General features: G+C 33.8%; 1 protein-coding gene across 1 annotated transcript; it reads right to left on the bottom strand.

The window, feature by feature from the left end:
- Positions 1 to 6,374: 6,374 nt before the first annotated feature.
- On the bottom strand, positions 6,375 to 12,709 carry LOC139889758 (uncharacterized). Its single transcript, XM_071872692.1, has 11 exons — positions 12,300 to 12,709; positions 8,620 to 8,740; positions 8,261 to 8,535; positions 8,067 to 8,165; positions 7,842 to 7,969; positions 7,647 to 7,730; positions 7,455 to 7,539; positions 7,178 to 7,377; positions 6,936 to 7,076; positions 6,764 to 6,832; positions 6,375 to 6,650 (listed from the first exon to the last, which is right to left on the bottom strand). The coding sequence occupies exons 8-11, from the start codon at positions 7,205 to 7,207 to the stop codon at positions 6,375 to 6,377; spliced, it is 516 nt and encodes a 171-aa protein (XP_071728793.1). The 5' UTR covers positions 7,208 to 7,377; positions 7,455 to 7,539; positions 7,647 to 7,730; positions 7,842 to 7,969; positions 8,067 to 8,165; positions 8,261 to 8,535; positions 8,620 to 8,740; positions 12,300 to 12,709.
- Positions 12,710 to 16,941: the final 4,232 nt, after the last annotated feature.

Here is a 16,941-nt window from a genome sequence, read left to right as displayed (position 1 = left end):
TTTACTTGTTCTTGTTACAGTTTACTTACTTGTCTTTGTTAGTTGTTACTTACTAGTTACAAGAATCAAACTACCTAGTTTAATTCTTCATATTATCTTGTTCATACAAGAACATACAAGAATAAAACTTTCTAGTTTATGTTCTACACTTAAAGTTTTAAAAGATTAAAGTTCATGTTGTAAAATCATACTTGTAATTCATGTTTGTAAACTTAAAATTTACATTCTTAAAGATCAAGCCTCGGTTTGAATCTTTAAAGTATGAACAGCCATGACTTGTTACTTGTTTAAATTAGTTTATTTCTTCATTTCCTAGCATCTTTAATTCGTGATTATGGTTGTTGTTGGTCAAGTGTTACTAGTTAACTTTGATCTCATTTTTCTTGAACAAAAGTTAACTTGAAAGTTCAAGAACATGGAAGTGTAACTCTCTAGTTATAACTTCAAATACTTATGAAAGATCTAAGTTTCTATAGCTTATGGTCTACTTATTTTTGTCATAAACAAAAGCTTGAAAGCTTACATATACTTTACAAGATGAAAATCTAAGTTTGATAGCTTATGGTTTCATTAAAGTAAAGATTCAAGTGTTATTACTTAGGATTTAACTTAATAACTTTAGATCTAGACTTTTGGATCTTGGATCTTCAAGATCAAACTAAGAACTATGTTCTACAACTTAAGATCTTGATTAGTTAGTTTACTTCCAAGTTTGTAGTTCAATATTACTTTTATAGTTCATGTATGTGTCGGATCTAAGATTTTGATGTAACTTTAGTTCATCAAGCTACTTGCAACACTTAAATGAGTTGTGCTACATGTCTTAGACTTACACAAGTGTTATGATGGTCAAACCTTGGTTAAGATGATGCAAACACATCAACGAGTTGCACACTTGAAGCTATATGCATCAAGGATGAGAACCGTGATAAGCATCGAGCACCAAGAACCCACCGGAACCTACTGTTTACTGTTTTCTGGAACAGACCCGAATACCTGGGCTAATGTAAAGTTGATTTTCAGTTAGCTCTGTTCGAGTAGATAATTTTTCGTTTAAGACTCATCTTAATCCGAGTTACGGTTTAGGATCTATGGCCCTCCGAGTGTCACTATGTCCTTTAACGTTGTGGTGAAAATTCTGACCTACTCGCACTTAGACCGTCGCCACGGTCAAACAAGGACGAGTTTGCTTCTGGAATTTTTACCACAACTAAAGGACTCATATACGGAGCCATGTCCACTGGTCTCACCTTATTTCGGTAGGTATAGAGGCCGTGGTGACTGATCGAAGTCAGCCTTTGTTTTAAACTCTTTTCATGAATGAAACTTACTTTACACCTTTTGTTTGATGATGAATGATGATGACCTTTAAGACCTAATTTTAATAAATTTAAACCTATTTGGACGATTTACTGACTTAGTACTATTTGACTTAGGTTGAGGACTTTCCGGACCTACGTACTTGCTTACTTCCCGACTCAACTTTACCACTACTTTACCACTGTGAGTTATAGCATCCCTTTTTACTTTAACTATTTTGGGAACTGAGAATACATGCGCATTTTACATTTTACATACTAGGCACGAGTACTTAAACTTATATATGTGTGGGTTATACAACGGCATAAACATTCCCTTTAGCTCGGTAACGTTTAGTCATTGGTTTTTGAACCGGTGAACGCGAATCTTAGATATGGATCCATAGGGTTTGACATCCCCACTCGGGCTAGTCGCGCTAGCATTTAACGAGTGGTTAATACTTCGTAAACATACGCACTCGCCAAGTGTACTTTCAGGGGGTTATAAACGTTAAGTTAGTTACCAAGTGCTCATGGTTAAACATATACTTTATCATACTGTTTTGAAACGCTCTTTGTAGCATTGAAATCTCGTGGCCTACCTTACATTACTGTTATACTTAAAATATAGCTCACCAACCTTTGTGTTGACGTTTTTAAGCATGTTTTTCTCAGGTGCTTAAGGTTAGCTGCTTCCGCTGTTGTACTAGTCTTGCTGTAGACACCCGCTGCTTTAGAGATGTCACCGCATGAACGTTTATCTTGCATTCATAAACATTATTACTTTTGAAACTATGATTTGTAATGACCTATGGGTCACATACTATTATCCTTGCTTCTATTCATTGAAGCATACTTTTGATGTAAAACATTCGACGTTGGTTATGACGTCACCTTTTATCATGAATGCAAACTTGTTTTGAAAACGCATATAGTGTTTGACCTTGTAATGATCCTGTTGTTGATGGTCTGTACATGTTGATTTAGTACGGGGCGTCACAGTTTGACCTTATAATGATCCTGTTGTTGATGAACCGTACACGATGGTTTTGTACGGGGCGTCATACACACACACACACATACACACACACACACACACACACACACACACACACACACACATATATATATATATATATATATATATATATATATATATATATATATATATATATATATATATATGGGAAGGATCAAGCGCTAAGTAGTTTTTTTGGGATAAGAAATTTTGTGATTTTTATATCTTTAATTCTACAGCTCCGATTTAAAAAAAATAGCTGGTATCTATTTTCATTGTGCATATTAAGAAAAAAATAATTTTTTTTTTTAACTGGAGCGTTAAGATGCATCTGATGCATGTTATCCGCTGTTTGATGCATGTTAACTGCCTTTCATGCATCAGATGCATCTTAACAAAAAACAAAGAAAAAATGACTTTTGATTAAAAAAAAACAGTGTTTAAGGTTTAGTAATTAGGGTTTAGAAATTAGGGTTTAGGGTTTAGATATTATGGTTTTAGAACGAGTTTTTAATACGAACGGTTTAGAGTTTAGGGCTTAGGGTTTAGGGTTGAGGGTTTACGGAGTAAACCCGAAAACCCTAAACCCTAAACCCTAAACTCTAAATCGGGCTAAATCCTAAAAAAAAAAAAAAAACTCAAAAAAACCTCAAAACACGTTAACATGCATCAGATGCATTTTAAGCTCCTTTTGAAAAAAAAAATAAAAAATTTATGAATCTACACACATGTTGACTTTTTCATTAATCTTTTGAACCTCTTTAATGTAATGCAACTTATTTACAGAAGCTTACCCAAAAAAAAAAAAAACTTATTTACAGAATGTTTCTGTTTTTTCAGATTAAAGAGCTGAATTCGTATGTGGCCTTGAGAAAGACGTATGTTCATTTAACCTTTTTAAAGCATGTATCTTTTAACCTCTATGTTTAGAGATACATATTGTTGATTACTGATGTCTCTGGATAGTGTTTTAAGTTATTATGACATATGAATTTATTATCTGATCATATTTTTTTTTTTTTTTTTTTTTTTTTTTTTGTATATGCAATCCATATACCAAAGCACTCTTGGAAAAAAGTTATTATGACATATGAATTTATTATCTGATAAATTCTATCTTTTTTTTTTTTTTTTTTTTTTTTTTTTTTTTTTTTTTTTTTTTTGAAAGGCAATGTTAGTGGTTAGCTCACGAAGTTAATTCACCCCCCCCCCCCGAGACTCGAACCCTGGTCTCCTCGAACACCATGTTAACATGGTGACCAATGAGGCAAAGCCCCATTGGCTGATAAATTCTATCTTATATTTCAGGGATTTCCTATCGAAGGAGTTGGTGAGTGTGCAGATTCATATATATCTGTTGTAGTTGTTCTAAATCAGTTGAATTACTCGTTGATCTTATGCGATTTCTGGGTCAACTCGTTGATCTTACTCGTTGCTCCAGAATATGCTTATATGAATCTGCTGTAATGGAGGAGTTGGTGAGTATAATGAAGGCGGTTTTGTGACTCATATTTATGGAGCGGGAGAAAGTGATTCTGCTGAAAATGACTCGTGTCAGTCACTGGTATTGTACTTTTTAAGCCTTTGTAATATGTTACAAAGCATCACTTCAATTCCGTGTCTTATAATTAGCTACACAGTCGTGTAAGAATTCAATACTTAGAGGTACTTAACATATTAAACATATGGACCTTTTAAGTACAAATACCAACGTTGTTTAATATATTTGCTTAGACTATATAGGTTGTGTACAAAACATTGGAAATCTGGACAACATTGGGAGCGCAAACAGTGAGCAAAAAACAAGTTTGTTTTCATCACCAGTCTTATAAAGTTTTCTACAAATATTACTCAACATTAAACAACACCCTTCTTGCTTCGATAATAAATATTCAAATTATTTTAGAGCGTGGAGAAAGAAAACTATTGTCATTATTAGTGGCACATATATTCCATTAGGGAGAAGAAAACTATTATCATTAACTGTGAGTCATGAATGCTATAAAATGAAGTGATGAATGATAAAAAATAAAATGAATGACAATAGGAGGTGATGAATGATTAAAATAAGATGAATGATAACTTTGTGAGTGACGAATGATATAAAATGAGGTGATGAATGATAAAAATTTTCTGATGAATAATAAAATTTTTAATCATTCATCACCTAGTTTTTCTCATTCATCTCGTATTTTATCACTCATCGCCTCATTTTTATCATTCATCACCTCATTTTTATCATTAATCAGCTCCTTTTTATCATTCATCTTGTTTTTCATCATTCATCACCTCATTTTTATCATTCATCACCTCCTTTTTATCATTCATCTTGCTTTTTTTTTATCATTCTTCACCTCCTTTTTGTCATTCATCTTGTTTTTTATCGTTCATCACCTTCTTTTTATCATTCATCACCTCATTTTTTGCAATTCTTTTTATCATTCATTATATCTTTTTTTATCATTCATCTTGTGTTTAATCATTCATCACCTACTTTTTATTATTCATCTTTTTTTTTTTATCATTCATCACCTTATTTTTATCATTCATCACCTCCTTTTTTGTCATTCATCTTGTTTTTTTATCATTCTTCACCTCATTTTTTTTTTTTTTTGTAAATCTTTTTTCATTCATTATATTTTATTTTATCATTCATTAAATCTTTATTTATCATTCATTATATCCTTTTTTATCATTCACCTTCTTTTTATCATTCATCACCTAATTTTTATATGAATGACTACAATTAGATGAATGATGATTGTTTGATAATTGGGCATTTGGTTTAGTGGTATGATTCTCGCTTTCGGTGCGAGAGGTCCCGAGTTCGATTCTCGGAATGCCCCATATTATTTATAAAAGTAATCATGATAACGGTTTGATGAATGATAACATTTTGATGCACGATAATTTTTTTGTGATGAATGATAACTGTTTCCTTTTGAATGATAACATTTTTGACTTCTAACTGTTTCCTTTTGACCTCTGTATGTGTAAATGTACGAGGGTGGATTCTAAAGAACAGGAAGATACGAAGCTTTATTAAGCTAAGATTTGGTGGGGCCATCAAACGTCGGCCCATTTAGTAGAAATATGGGCTACCTGCATTCCAATATTGAAGTACCAACAAATGGGCCAAATGATTCATATTAGCTAAAAGTGGATTAGTTAGACCATCCACATCGGCCCGTCGTTGAGGGCTTCTTTGGAGCTTCCTTCAACGGCTCCAAGGTTAGCAATGTGTCTTTGGAGCTTCCTTGGATGACCGCGAACCAAAATTTCGTTGCATAGCAATGTTGAAGGACGCTGATTTGCTTTATTTATTTGTAAAATACGGATAAAGAGTGGTACATTGTATTAATTAATTTAGGTGAGCCCATTTGATGGTAAAGTCTTAGGAAGAAGTCGATGATGTGGCAGCAATGTGGTTTCATGACAGGTGTCATGGATAAGAGTGGTCTTAAAGGGCCAATTCACTTGAGTGTTTTTAATATTGTTTCTGTTAATATAAGTAAAAAAAGACACATACAATTTTTACATATGAATAAAATAAAAAAGTTATAACTGAACCTTATACCATCCCGAGGGGCAGGCGGTCGGACCTGGGTCCTGAATACGGGTCGGTAAAACCTTCCCCGGGGTATTTCGACTTTTAGGAAATAAATCCCACGAATATTTTTAAGATGAGAGACTCGAACTTGAGACATCTCCACCTCCATCCCAATGCACAAGTGCAAAGGGGTGAACAACTAGACGACAAGGGTGGGTTCATAATAGGGTAAAATGTTGCTTATGTGAAGAACACTATCTTTTGATAAATCTAAACTTCTTTTTCTTTATGTTTCAAACATGTATGCCTAATAAGTTGTCAATCAAATGATTAGTTTTTGTTGTGGAGTACTTAATCTGACTTTAGTTTGTGTAATATGAAAGTTGTGACCCAAAAAATCCTAATCGTATTTCATACCTAACCCCTTGACAAATATACAAAATTGAGAACATAGAATGTGTTGTAATAAATGAAATAAAAAACATCAAATTATTTTAATTGGAAACAATTAAAATCTTTGTAACTTATCAAAGATGATGAGATACAAAAGACACAAAACCTCAAACGGAATTTCCGAAAAACCACAAATAAACATCAAATTCAAAATGATCTGAAACTGAAAGAGTATAATCAAGTATAAAAACTTGATGAAACTAACAATCAAACAGTCCATTAGTCCGCTAAAATAGTCTTCTTGTTTGATCATTTTTTTGGGTGGGGTGTAACTGGTGTTGTTTGATAGATTAACAGATTCCTCAACATCTAGAGTGACAGTAGATCCACACTGAAATATGAAAAGAAAAAGGATAAGTGTCAGTTTTTGAATTCTAATAACAAAAGTGTATTATGAACATAATACAGTTTAATCTAATTGTAAGAGATCATAACTGTAAGTACGTTTGTAGCTTGTGAAACTTCATGGGATACAATGTTATGAGTGGATATGGACTTTGTACTATTTCCCCTCTGTGCAATCAAAAAAATCAATGTTTCAATACGTATGAAGTTGTATTTAATAATGGTTATATATATTTAAGTATAAGATCTAAGGAATGTGCATATTAAAAACCTGCTCTTTCTTAAACTCTTCCAGAAACTTCTCCACAAAAGCAGGTTCAGATGTGGCATCTTTGACCGTATAGGTCGGATGAACTGCTTTCAAACTGTACTTGGTTACTTCAAGCTTGAACAAACGAGTGTTGATTAATAGCTTGAACATGAAAACAAATTATCCTAATGAATATACTGTATATATCTATCTGTGCACAATATTGATAGTTTAAACATTAATTAATTTTCGATTATCAATACCTTAAAGCAACGTTTGGATTGCCGCGACATTGCCCGCTACACTTGCGCTTCAAAGACAAAAGAGAATCTATGTCAAGCGTCAATTCGTTTTGATCCTCAACAGTTGGAGCTTTATGATGACACTTCTTACAAGCTATGTAAAACCATAGCTCGTCGGGTAGTACAACAGTTATTTTTGCTCAAACAACATAGACACCCGGCTGCAAATGGTAGTTCTATTAGTTAGGTTTAACAAACATTAAGATATAAAACAAATAAAATACAAAGTGCAGTAAACCATTCTTGAAGGCTATTGGTAGGTGGTGTTGAGGATGGAGCCAAAGATCCTACCAAGTCGTCGATCACACATGAAGTTCAAAATCCTGCAAGCACAAAACATTGTTAATTCAGTTGTCTCGGACATTTAAGTATTCGGGATATATTGAAGCGGTGGTTACAATTAATGTGAGACATAGTTTGTATTATATACCTTTTCCTGAAAAATATGAGACACGAGCATTCACGTCAATCAGTAGATTGTTGATTCCCCAATCGGTAGTGACAATCAGTTTGTCTACAATGTCCATAGCACATGATTAATTTACTTGAATGGAATGTATTTATAAAAGGCACTTAAATGAAAAGCAAGTAAATAATTGTAAGATAGGTTGATTTGTAAACTTACGTCCATACTTCCTAGTTTTGTCAAACTGTATAATGACAATGACACACTGATTGTCACCGATAGTCTTCATGTAATCTAAAAAGTCAACATGAAACTTTCCCCATATTGTGCAACCCAATATCACACCACTGTTGAAAAAAAGTACAGCAGATTTTAATTAGTTTCATATAATTATGCAGTTATTTAGTTGACATTCATATACAAATGAAAAAAGTAAAATGTTACTCCAAATCTGTCCGTGCTAAATTTATATATTTAAATTTGAGTTCGTGCGATCCCCGTATTGCTTAACTCCACTATAATACTGCACTCTACCAATGACATCTGAAACAAAGTGAAAGAGGAATAGTAAGCTAATTATTGGTTACATAAATAAGAATAAATTATTTGAAAAACTATTTCTTAGAAAATGTTCTTACCTGCAGTTACCCCCTCTTTCAATTGACAGTTTGTTAAATCAGTGAATGGTATAAATTTGAAACCATTGTTTCCAACCCATTAAGCGGAATCAATATAAGACAGTGGTTTTTGGAGTAATCATCAATTTAGATTCGTGCTCCCAATGCACACCACCGCCTTTAAATGGATTTTTGATAACAAATGCGTTTTTCAAGTAAAAATTATGTTGTAACTTCATAAGAAGTTCATACTTATCCTTAAGTAGATTTTTAATTGTAACTCTAATCCTGTCACCCTGGTACATATTAAACATCATTTACACATTGGTTTTTTATTTAAAAAAAAAAAGTTATTATGAATAATAGAGCATGATGTATACCTGTTCCTGAAACAACCAATCCAAGAAAGGTTTTCCATTATCGAAATTCTTTCAGGTTAGTGTCTCAACTTTTAAAACCTTAACCCGAATGTTGATGTTGGGTCTCTTTTGGTTAATTCCACTGATCAAAATATAGTTCATACCCATTAGAAGAAACAGAGAGAATATGAACGAATATTAGATTAATGAAAGCAAACAGGAGTAGTTTTAATAAGAAGACAAAATTTCTCATTTCGTTCCTGTATTTTTCACTTTTTGCTCGTTTCATCTCTGTGTTTTATTTTCTGCATTTTTCATCCTTAAAAGCATTTTAAAGTCTCAATTTCATCCCCCACCTTAACGAAGGTTAACTGAGTCCGTTAAAACTATTCACAAGGACTATCCACGTAATCTTCAATTAATTAAACTATAAAAATCAATTCATTCTCCCTCCCATAATGTGTGACATTTTAAAACCTTCAAATTAGTAATTTGATGTTTATTGTGCAACTTTAAATTATTTATTTTTTTCTTGTACATCCACCATTTTTTTTCTTCTTCTCTACCTGTAGATCACTTACCATTTTTCCATGTTTATCTATTTTACTTCTCGTAACATAACTTTTTTCTTTTTCCAAATAAATACTCCGTATGTATGTGTATGAATAATTATAAATCAGGCCAAAATCAATTTTTTAAATACCAAAAACTTCTGCTTGTTTTTCTTCCAAAAATAATTAAGAAAAATAGGGCTATCTAAAATACAAGTATGAAACACATACAACATACATATATGAAGTATACCTGGCAAACGGGTCGAGATGGGTCGGGTTGGGTCAAAGATCAAATGAGTTCGGGTCGAAATGGGTCATGGGTCGAAACAGGTCAGAATTAAAATGGGTCGAACGGGTTGGGTCGAGACCCGGGTCGGTTGGGTCGGGCTAGTAAAATTTTCTTTTGAAGTGAACCCATTTGGACCCATTTGGGTCTTCAAGTAATTTTTGTATTATATGATTGGACCCATTTGGGTCTTTAAGATATTTTGTAATATTATGTGCTTGGACCCATTTGGGTCTTCAAGTAAACTCAATGGACCCATTTTTAAGACTTTTGGTCCATTTTGCCAGGTCTAATATGAAGCATATATTATGAATGTAACTTATAATCTTCGAAGATGCCATCATCAAAATTTAGCAATTTTAATTGTATACCATCTCTCGTGGTAGTGGTGATGTTTGCTACTAAAAAGATAATGGTGTTGGGTGCTACTAAAAAGATAATGGTGTTGGGTAAGGTGATAAAAAAACAGAGGACAGTGAACTTGAGGTTTACCCAGATATTTTTTATGTAAACCAAACATTTGAAGGCTTGAATCAGGAATTTGATTTAGACTCGGTTATCAAAAACAATGGAGATAATTTGTATTCTGGTTCAACAAATAACGGACCATTTAAGACCTTCATACAAATTTTCTATTCGGTCTTAATGCTTTCTATCTTCTACTCGAACTTTTCAATTTTTATGTCTGCTGTTGGTTTTGAGATTTGATGAAAGAGAACAAGATAATGACAGTAAAATATTTAATAATTTACGTGGATAGTTCTTGTGAATAGTTTTAACGGACTTAGTTAACCTTTAGGGAAAAGTATATGAAAATGCATTGAACTTTCACCAAATTACTATTGTATGCATCCAACTTTCAGATTTCCTATTGTATGCATTCAACTTTTAAATTTCTCCTATTGTATGTGGTTAACCTGCTTTAATAGGTAACCTTCTATTATATATTTTCATTATTAGTCCCTCATGTTTGTAAATCCTAATTTCATTGGTCCCTTTATCATCATCATCCATTCATCTTCATCTTCATCTTCATCTTCATCATTAATTCATCCTTAAATCAAAACAAAATCTAATTCTAATTCTAATTCTAATTCTAATTCTAATTCTAATAACTAATTCTATATAATTACTAATAAACATGATGTAATCCACAATGAAAATTATTCAAGCTAATAAACCAAACCAGAGTCAAATCTATAATCTTCACCAAAATCAAAAATCAAACTCAAACTGAAACTTAATTCCATATCATATACCCAAATTTCAGTTTCACTTAAATTCCATTTCATATACCCTTTTCCCAGTCACCTGACTCTAGCTACAATAATAAATTTATATTTACTTTTTTCTTAATCAGCATCTTCGATAAAAAAAAAATGCCAATATCAAAATAAAGGGAATTTGGGCCTTTTGTTATACCGCCACTTGCCAAAGGTCGTTGAACATAAGCATTTGTAAAATACTAACAATTTTAATATACAAACTGATTCTGGAATATCATACAAATAGACAAACCAATTTTAAGCTTTCGAAATAAATCTGAACCGCATCGTCGGCGCCGAAGAAGTTGCAATCTTGTTGCGTATGTTGCTCAGTTTGACTTGATGAAGCAAAACACCTTCAGATCTGCAATCATGTTGTGTGATTTACTCGGTGAAGCCATCGTACATCATGTTTCACCTGACTCTAGCTATTGAGATGTAATGGTTCACAATCGTTATAAAAATTTTAAGACATTCCCATATAGTTTAAATATAGTTTGATATTTTGTTAACATGAATAAATTTTTGGTGGGATTTGTAAAAAAGAGAAATGAAGTTGAAGAAGAGTGATGAAGAGGAAGAGGATATAGCTTCGTTATAATTTCGTTAGATAAATTGACGTTTATTTTGATTTCGTTATGTTGAGGGACTAACTACGTTAAAAAATTAACTTTGGTAACCTGTTATCTGATGAATAAGTCATGGATTGCGTACAATAAGAAAAATTAAAAAGTTGAATGCATACAATAGGAGATCTGAAAGTTGGATGCATACAAAAGGAATTTAGTGAAAGTTCAATGCATTTTCATATACTTTTCCCTAACCTTTATTAGGGTGAGGGATGATATTGAGACTTTAAAATGCTTATAAGGATGAAAAATGCAAAAAAATAAAATACAGGAATGAAACGGGCAAAAAGTAGAAAACACAGGGACGAAATGGACAATTTTGTCTAATAAGAATGATGGACCAGAGAATTTATAATGAAATGGAAAGCATAACAAACAGTTATTTTAGGGATAGATACCACGTTGAGGATTATTTGGGATACTGTTAAGGTGTAAGTGGATTACATGGACTATAAAGTCTACACACGATCTTCTAATTATGTGTGTTATAATCGTATCCATAAATAACAAACAAAAAATTGAAAAAAAAAAAAAAAAAAAAAAAAAAACAAACAAACAAAAAATTGAAAATCGTGATAACTTTAATGTATTTACATATACATAAACATTGCATTTTATTAACTTTAACACATAAATCGGTCAACCCTTTTTGTTGAATATTAAAAGACTATGGATATTAAATGATATGTAATCATATATCAAAACAAATTGTAATGTCTGTTTACAAATAATACTATCTAATTATATGTTTCATTTTTTGAGCATTTTCAAAAACATCTTCTTCAAGTTTTTTCAATATTACTTGTGCTGTTTAATGAAAAAAATATAAATCATGCCGATTCATATTAATCAAAGTGAAATGTTATCTTCCAGGCAATTCTACATATGTTCAAACAATCATTCAGAATCATTAACAATAAAAAGGATAACAGAAGATGAATTGTTCGTTTCTTTAGATGTAAAATACCTGGAAGATTGTATCACTTGCGGCTCTATATAAAACCGAAATTGAATATGTTATCTACTTCGCATAAAGAAGTTATTGAAATCAGAAATTAAGTTGACTAATCAATCATCTGAATGAGGAAGGTTGCAATAACTGAACTCGACCGCTTATTTGGACAGCTACGCCAACCGAATTTGAACCCATAATCCAGATTAGTGAAATCAACAGTTTAATTGAATAATTAATCATCTCAACCAGGTGGGTTGCAATCGATGAATTTGACTGCATATTGTGACACATGGTGTGCTTTACGATTTTGAACCCTGTTTCCAGATTTATAGAATAACACGCATGATTTGTATTTGTTTTTGATACTTGTGGTTCAATTAGGGAACCTTAATTGAAGAACAGCTACCGATTGTTTGATAGAGAGAAAGATAGGGTTAGAGAGAAAGATAGGTTTTTTTTTTTGTTTTGCTTTCAATTAAGGACGAATGGAATGGTGACAGATGGCAGGGCCTGAGTGTATTGCAAAAGTAATTAGAAAAGATTAAGGGGTAATTAGTGGGAGGACACGTGTAACCATCACATGCGTTATTAAGAGTTATAGATTATAGTGGATACTGTGAGTTGAATTGAGTGATGGGATGAACCGATTCATTGAGGTACAACCTCGTTTCAAAAAAGATATTATTTACTTCCGGACCCAATCTAAATTAGAAATCATGATTGTGCAAAATTTGTTAAAATACAATGCAAATTTAGAATAATATGAAATTAGTAAATGTATATGGGTAAAATATTTAGATATTAATATGTATATGAAAAATATCTAGATATTAAAATGTATAGAAAAATCTAGATATTTATATGTATAAGAAATATCTAGACATTTATATTTATAAAAATATCTAGATATTTATATATCCATGAAAATATTTAGTTTATAGAAACTTCCATGGAGTAGTATAAATATAGGTGGTTGGTTCATTTGTATAAGGTGTGAGAGTTGTGAGGAAGTAAGAAGAGTGTGAGTTAGAGAAGAAAAAACTTATAAGTAAGTAATATTGTAATTGTATTTTGTATTAATAAAAGTGTTCTTTGTTAAGTTTTCCGGTTAAGCCTTAGTTCGTGTTTAAGTTCTTAGTGCACTTGTGTTATTTTTATTATATGGTCGGCTCTGCCGCCAAAGTGATATATGGTCGGTTATACCGCCTGAATGATATATGATCGACACTGTCGCCTAAGTATTATTGTGCACTAGAGATTTATAAAATTAAAGGCTAACCAACGTCAAAGTGTTGGTGTAGTGAGTGAGTATAACCTAGGTCCTCTATAGTGGGTGTGTTGGGCTCGTCGAAGCTTCCAACAATTGGTATCAGAGCGGGTCATTCGAGACCATTTCTAGTGGAGGAAATCGGTAAACGTTGGACGTTTACATCGACTTGTTTTCACCAAGGCTCTAAGGGAGATTCTGTCGGAGCACAGTTAGGAATTGTGAAAGCTCATCGGTCAGGGACCAAGCTTATTGGACGTTGGACGTCATGATGACAGATCTTGCAAGTACGAGCAGTGGAATCAAGAGTCTCAATAACCACAACTATGGTTATTGGCGGACTTGCATAGAATCCTACCTACAAGGGCATGATTTATGGGAAATAGTTGCTGGCAGTGACACAACGCCTCCATCGAAAGAAAATGCCGAAGCCTTGAGAAAATGGAACATCAAGGCCGGGAAGGCTTTATTTATATTGAAGAATACAATCAAGGAGGATCTATTGGAGCACATCCGTGACGAGAAAACACCAAAGGCAGCTTGAGAAACTTTTGAAAAATTATTTTCAAAGAAGAATGAAGCACGCCTCCAGCTCTTGGAAAATGAACTCGCAAGGATGAAGAGAATTATCATCCACGGCTTAAGGTCCGAGTATAATGGATTTATAGCCGCTGTGAGAGGATGGCCTACTCAACCCATCATTAATAGAGCTGGAGAATTTATTGGCTAATCAAGAGGCATTAGCCAAACAGATGAATGAAGTAACCATAAAAGACGAAGAAGATGCACTCTTCACCAATAAGAAGAAAGCAACATCTCGAAGACAAGAGGCGATGAAAGAAAGTAAGACATATGGGTAGAAGGGTCACCCAAAATCAAAAGGCAACGCTTCAGGGGGAGCTCAATAAGGAAGAAGAGATCATCGCCAACAATACGGGGAAAATGATAAGAGAAAGAATGGTGAATGCTTCAATTGTGGCAAGAAGGGTCATTTTGTTCGAGATTGTGGATTCCCCAGAAGGTAAACTTTCAAAGGAAATGTGGCCGCCGCAAGAGATGAGAAGAAAGAGGCCACATTCGAAGCATCCATTAATGAGGAAACTTGGGATGCAGAAGCAGGACTCTCCGTTGAAGCTGACATGGATGATCAAGCTCTTGCAGCAACCTTAAAGTCAAAAATAAACTACAAAGATGATTGGATCATTGATTCTGGGTGCTCAAATCATATGATCAATGATGAGACGAAGCTGCAAGAAATGGATGATTACAAAGGAAAGAGAGCCGTGTTGACAGCTGACAATTCAAGGTTATCTATTTCTCACATTGGAAAGACAATAATTCCAAATAAAGGCGGCTCTCATAAGCTCCAACTCGAGAAGGTGTATCTTGTCCCTGGCCTAAAGAAGAATTTACTATCAATACCACAATTGACAGCAGAAGGGAATTATGTGCTCTTTGGACCAGAAGATGTGTCCGTATTCAAGAGAGTGAAGGTGGTTGGTAATCCAATTATGCAAGGAAGAAGAATATCCAATTATGCAAGGAAGAAGAATAGAGTCGGTCTATGTACTATCTGCTGAAATAGCATATGTGGATAAGACTCGAAAGAATGAGACGGCTGATTTTTGGCATGAACGTCTTGGGCATGTGGGCTACAACAAGTTAAAGGAGATGACGGTGAAACACATGGTAAATGGGCTTCCTCAAATTGATATCCGAACAGATACAATTTGTGCTGGATGTCAATTTGGCAAAGCTCACCAATTTCCATTTAAGGAGTCAGCGCATCAGTCCAAGACACCACTAGAGCTCATACACTCAGATGTCTTCGGCCCAGTGAAACAAACATCACTTGGAGGCATGAAGTATATGGTGACATTCATTGATGACTTCTCAATGTATGTGTGGGTTTACTTCATGAAAGAAAAGTCAGAGACTTTTCTGAAGTTTAAAGAGTTCAAGAATAAAGTAGAAAGTGAGCTCAATTATAAGATTCGATGCTTACGCACAGATAATGGAGGAGAATATTTATCAACCGAGTTCAATATCTATCTTGAGAAGCACAAGATCAGAAGGCAATTAACTTGCTCTAATACTCCACAACAGAATGGAGTGGCAGAACGTAAGAATCGTCATCTTGCTGAAACTTGTCAAAGTATGCTTCATGGTAAGAATGTACCAGGAAGATTTTGGGCCGAATGTATGAGGACGACTTCATACGTGATTAACAGACTCCCACAAACAAAGTTGGGATATATTTTACCATATGATAGATTATAGAAGATCAAGCTAACCGCCAACCATCTCAAGGTTTTTGGATGTGTATGCTACGTCTTCATGCCAGATCATCTCCAAAGCAAATTTGATAAGAAGGCAATTCGGTGCATTTTTGTCGGTTATGATGAATCAAGAAAAGGATGGAGATGTTGTGATCCAAATACTGAAAAGTGCCATACTTCAAGAAATGTGATATTTGATGAAGCTTTTTCATGGTGGTCACCTCAAAAGATAGAGCTTCCAGAATCTCATGGATTAGAAGAAGTTCCAGAAGAAATAGAAGAACGTAAAGAGCAAATAGTAGATCCAACTAAAGAAGGAGAAGAGTCGTACTCTAAGGAAACGAGTCCATGGAAAACTGGTGTGCATCAATCTGTATCCAAGGAGATCAACAAGACCGAGGCAACCTAATCCGAGGTATGCCAATGCTGCTCATGTGGATGAATCAATACCTATTGAGCCTTCTACTTATGAAGAAGCAGCACAAAGTCGAGAATGGCAGAAAGCGATGGAAGAAGAAATTAATGCACTAAAAGAAAACCAGACATGGAGTTTAGTTCCAAAGCCAAAAGATGTAAAACCAATATCTTGTAAATGGGTTTACAAGGTGAAGACTCGATCAGATGGCTTCATTGAAAGGTATAAAGCTCGACTTGTTGCTAGAGGTTTTTCTCAACAATATGGGCTGGATTATGAAGAAACGTTTAGTCCAGTGGCGAAGATCACAACAATTCGAGCTCTACTAGCTTTAGCCGCTAGCAAATCTTGGAAGCTGTGGCAGATGGATGTCAAGAATGCTTTCTTACATGGAGAACTTGATAAAGACATTTATATGGATCAACCAAGAGGCTTTGAGAACAAAATCCATCCCGAGCATGTCTGCAAATTAAAGAAAGCACTATACGGCTTGAAGCAGGCTCCAAGAGCTTGGTACGGGAAGATTGGCGAGTTCTTGGTACAAAGTGGTTTTACAGTTGCTCCTTCAGATTCTAGTTTATTTGTGAAACAAGATCAAGAAAAACTAGCCATAATGCTAGTATATGTGGATGACTTAATCATCACAGGAGATCACTATGAGGAGATCCAAAGAACAAGAGAGAATCTGTCTAT

This window comes from Rutidosis leptorrhynchoides, chromosome 2, assembly GCF_046630445.1.
Source record: "Rutidosis leptorrhynchoides isolate AG116_Rl617_1_P2 chromosome 2, CSIRO_AGI_Rlap_v1, whole genome shotgun sequence".
Lineage (NCBI taxonomy): Eukaryota > Viridiplantae > Streptophyta > Magnoliopsida > Asterales > Asteraceae > Rutidosis > Rutidosis leptorrhynchoides.
This window is presented reverse-complemented; position numbering and strand designations above follow the sequence as displayed.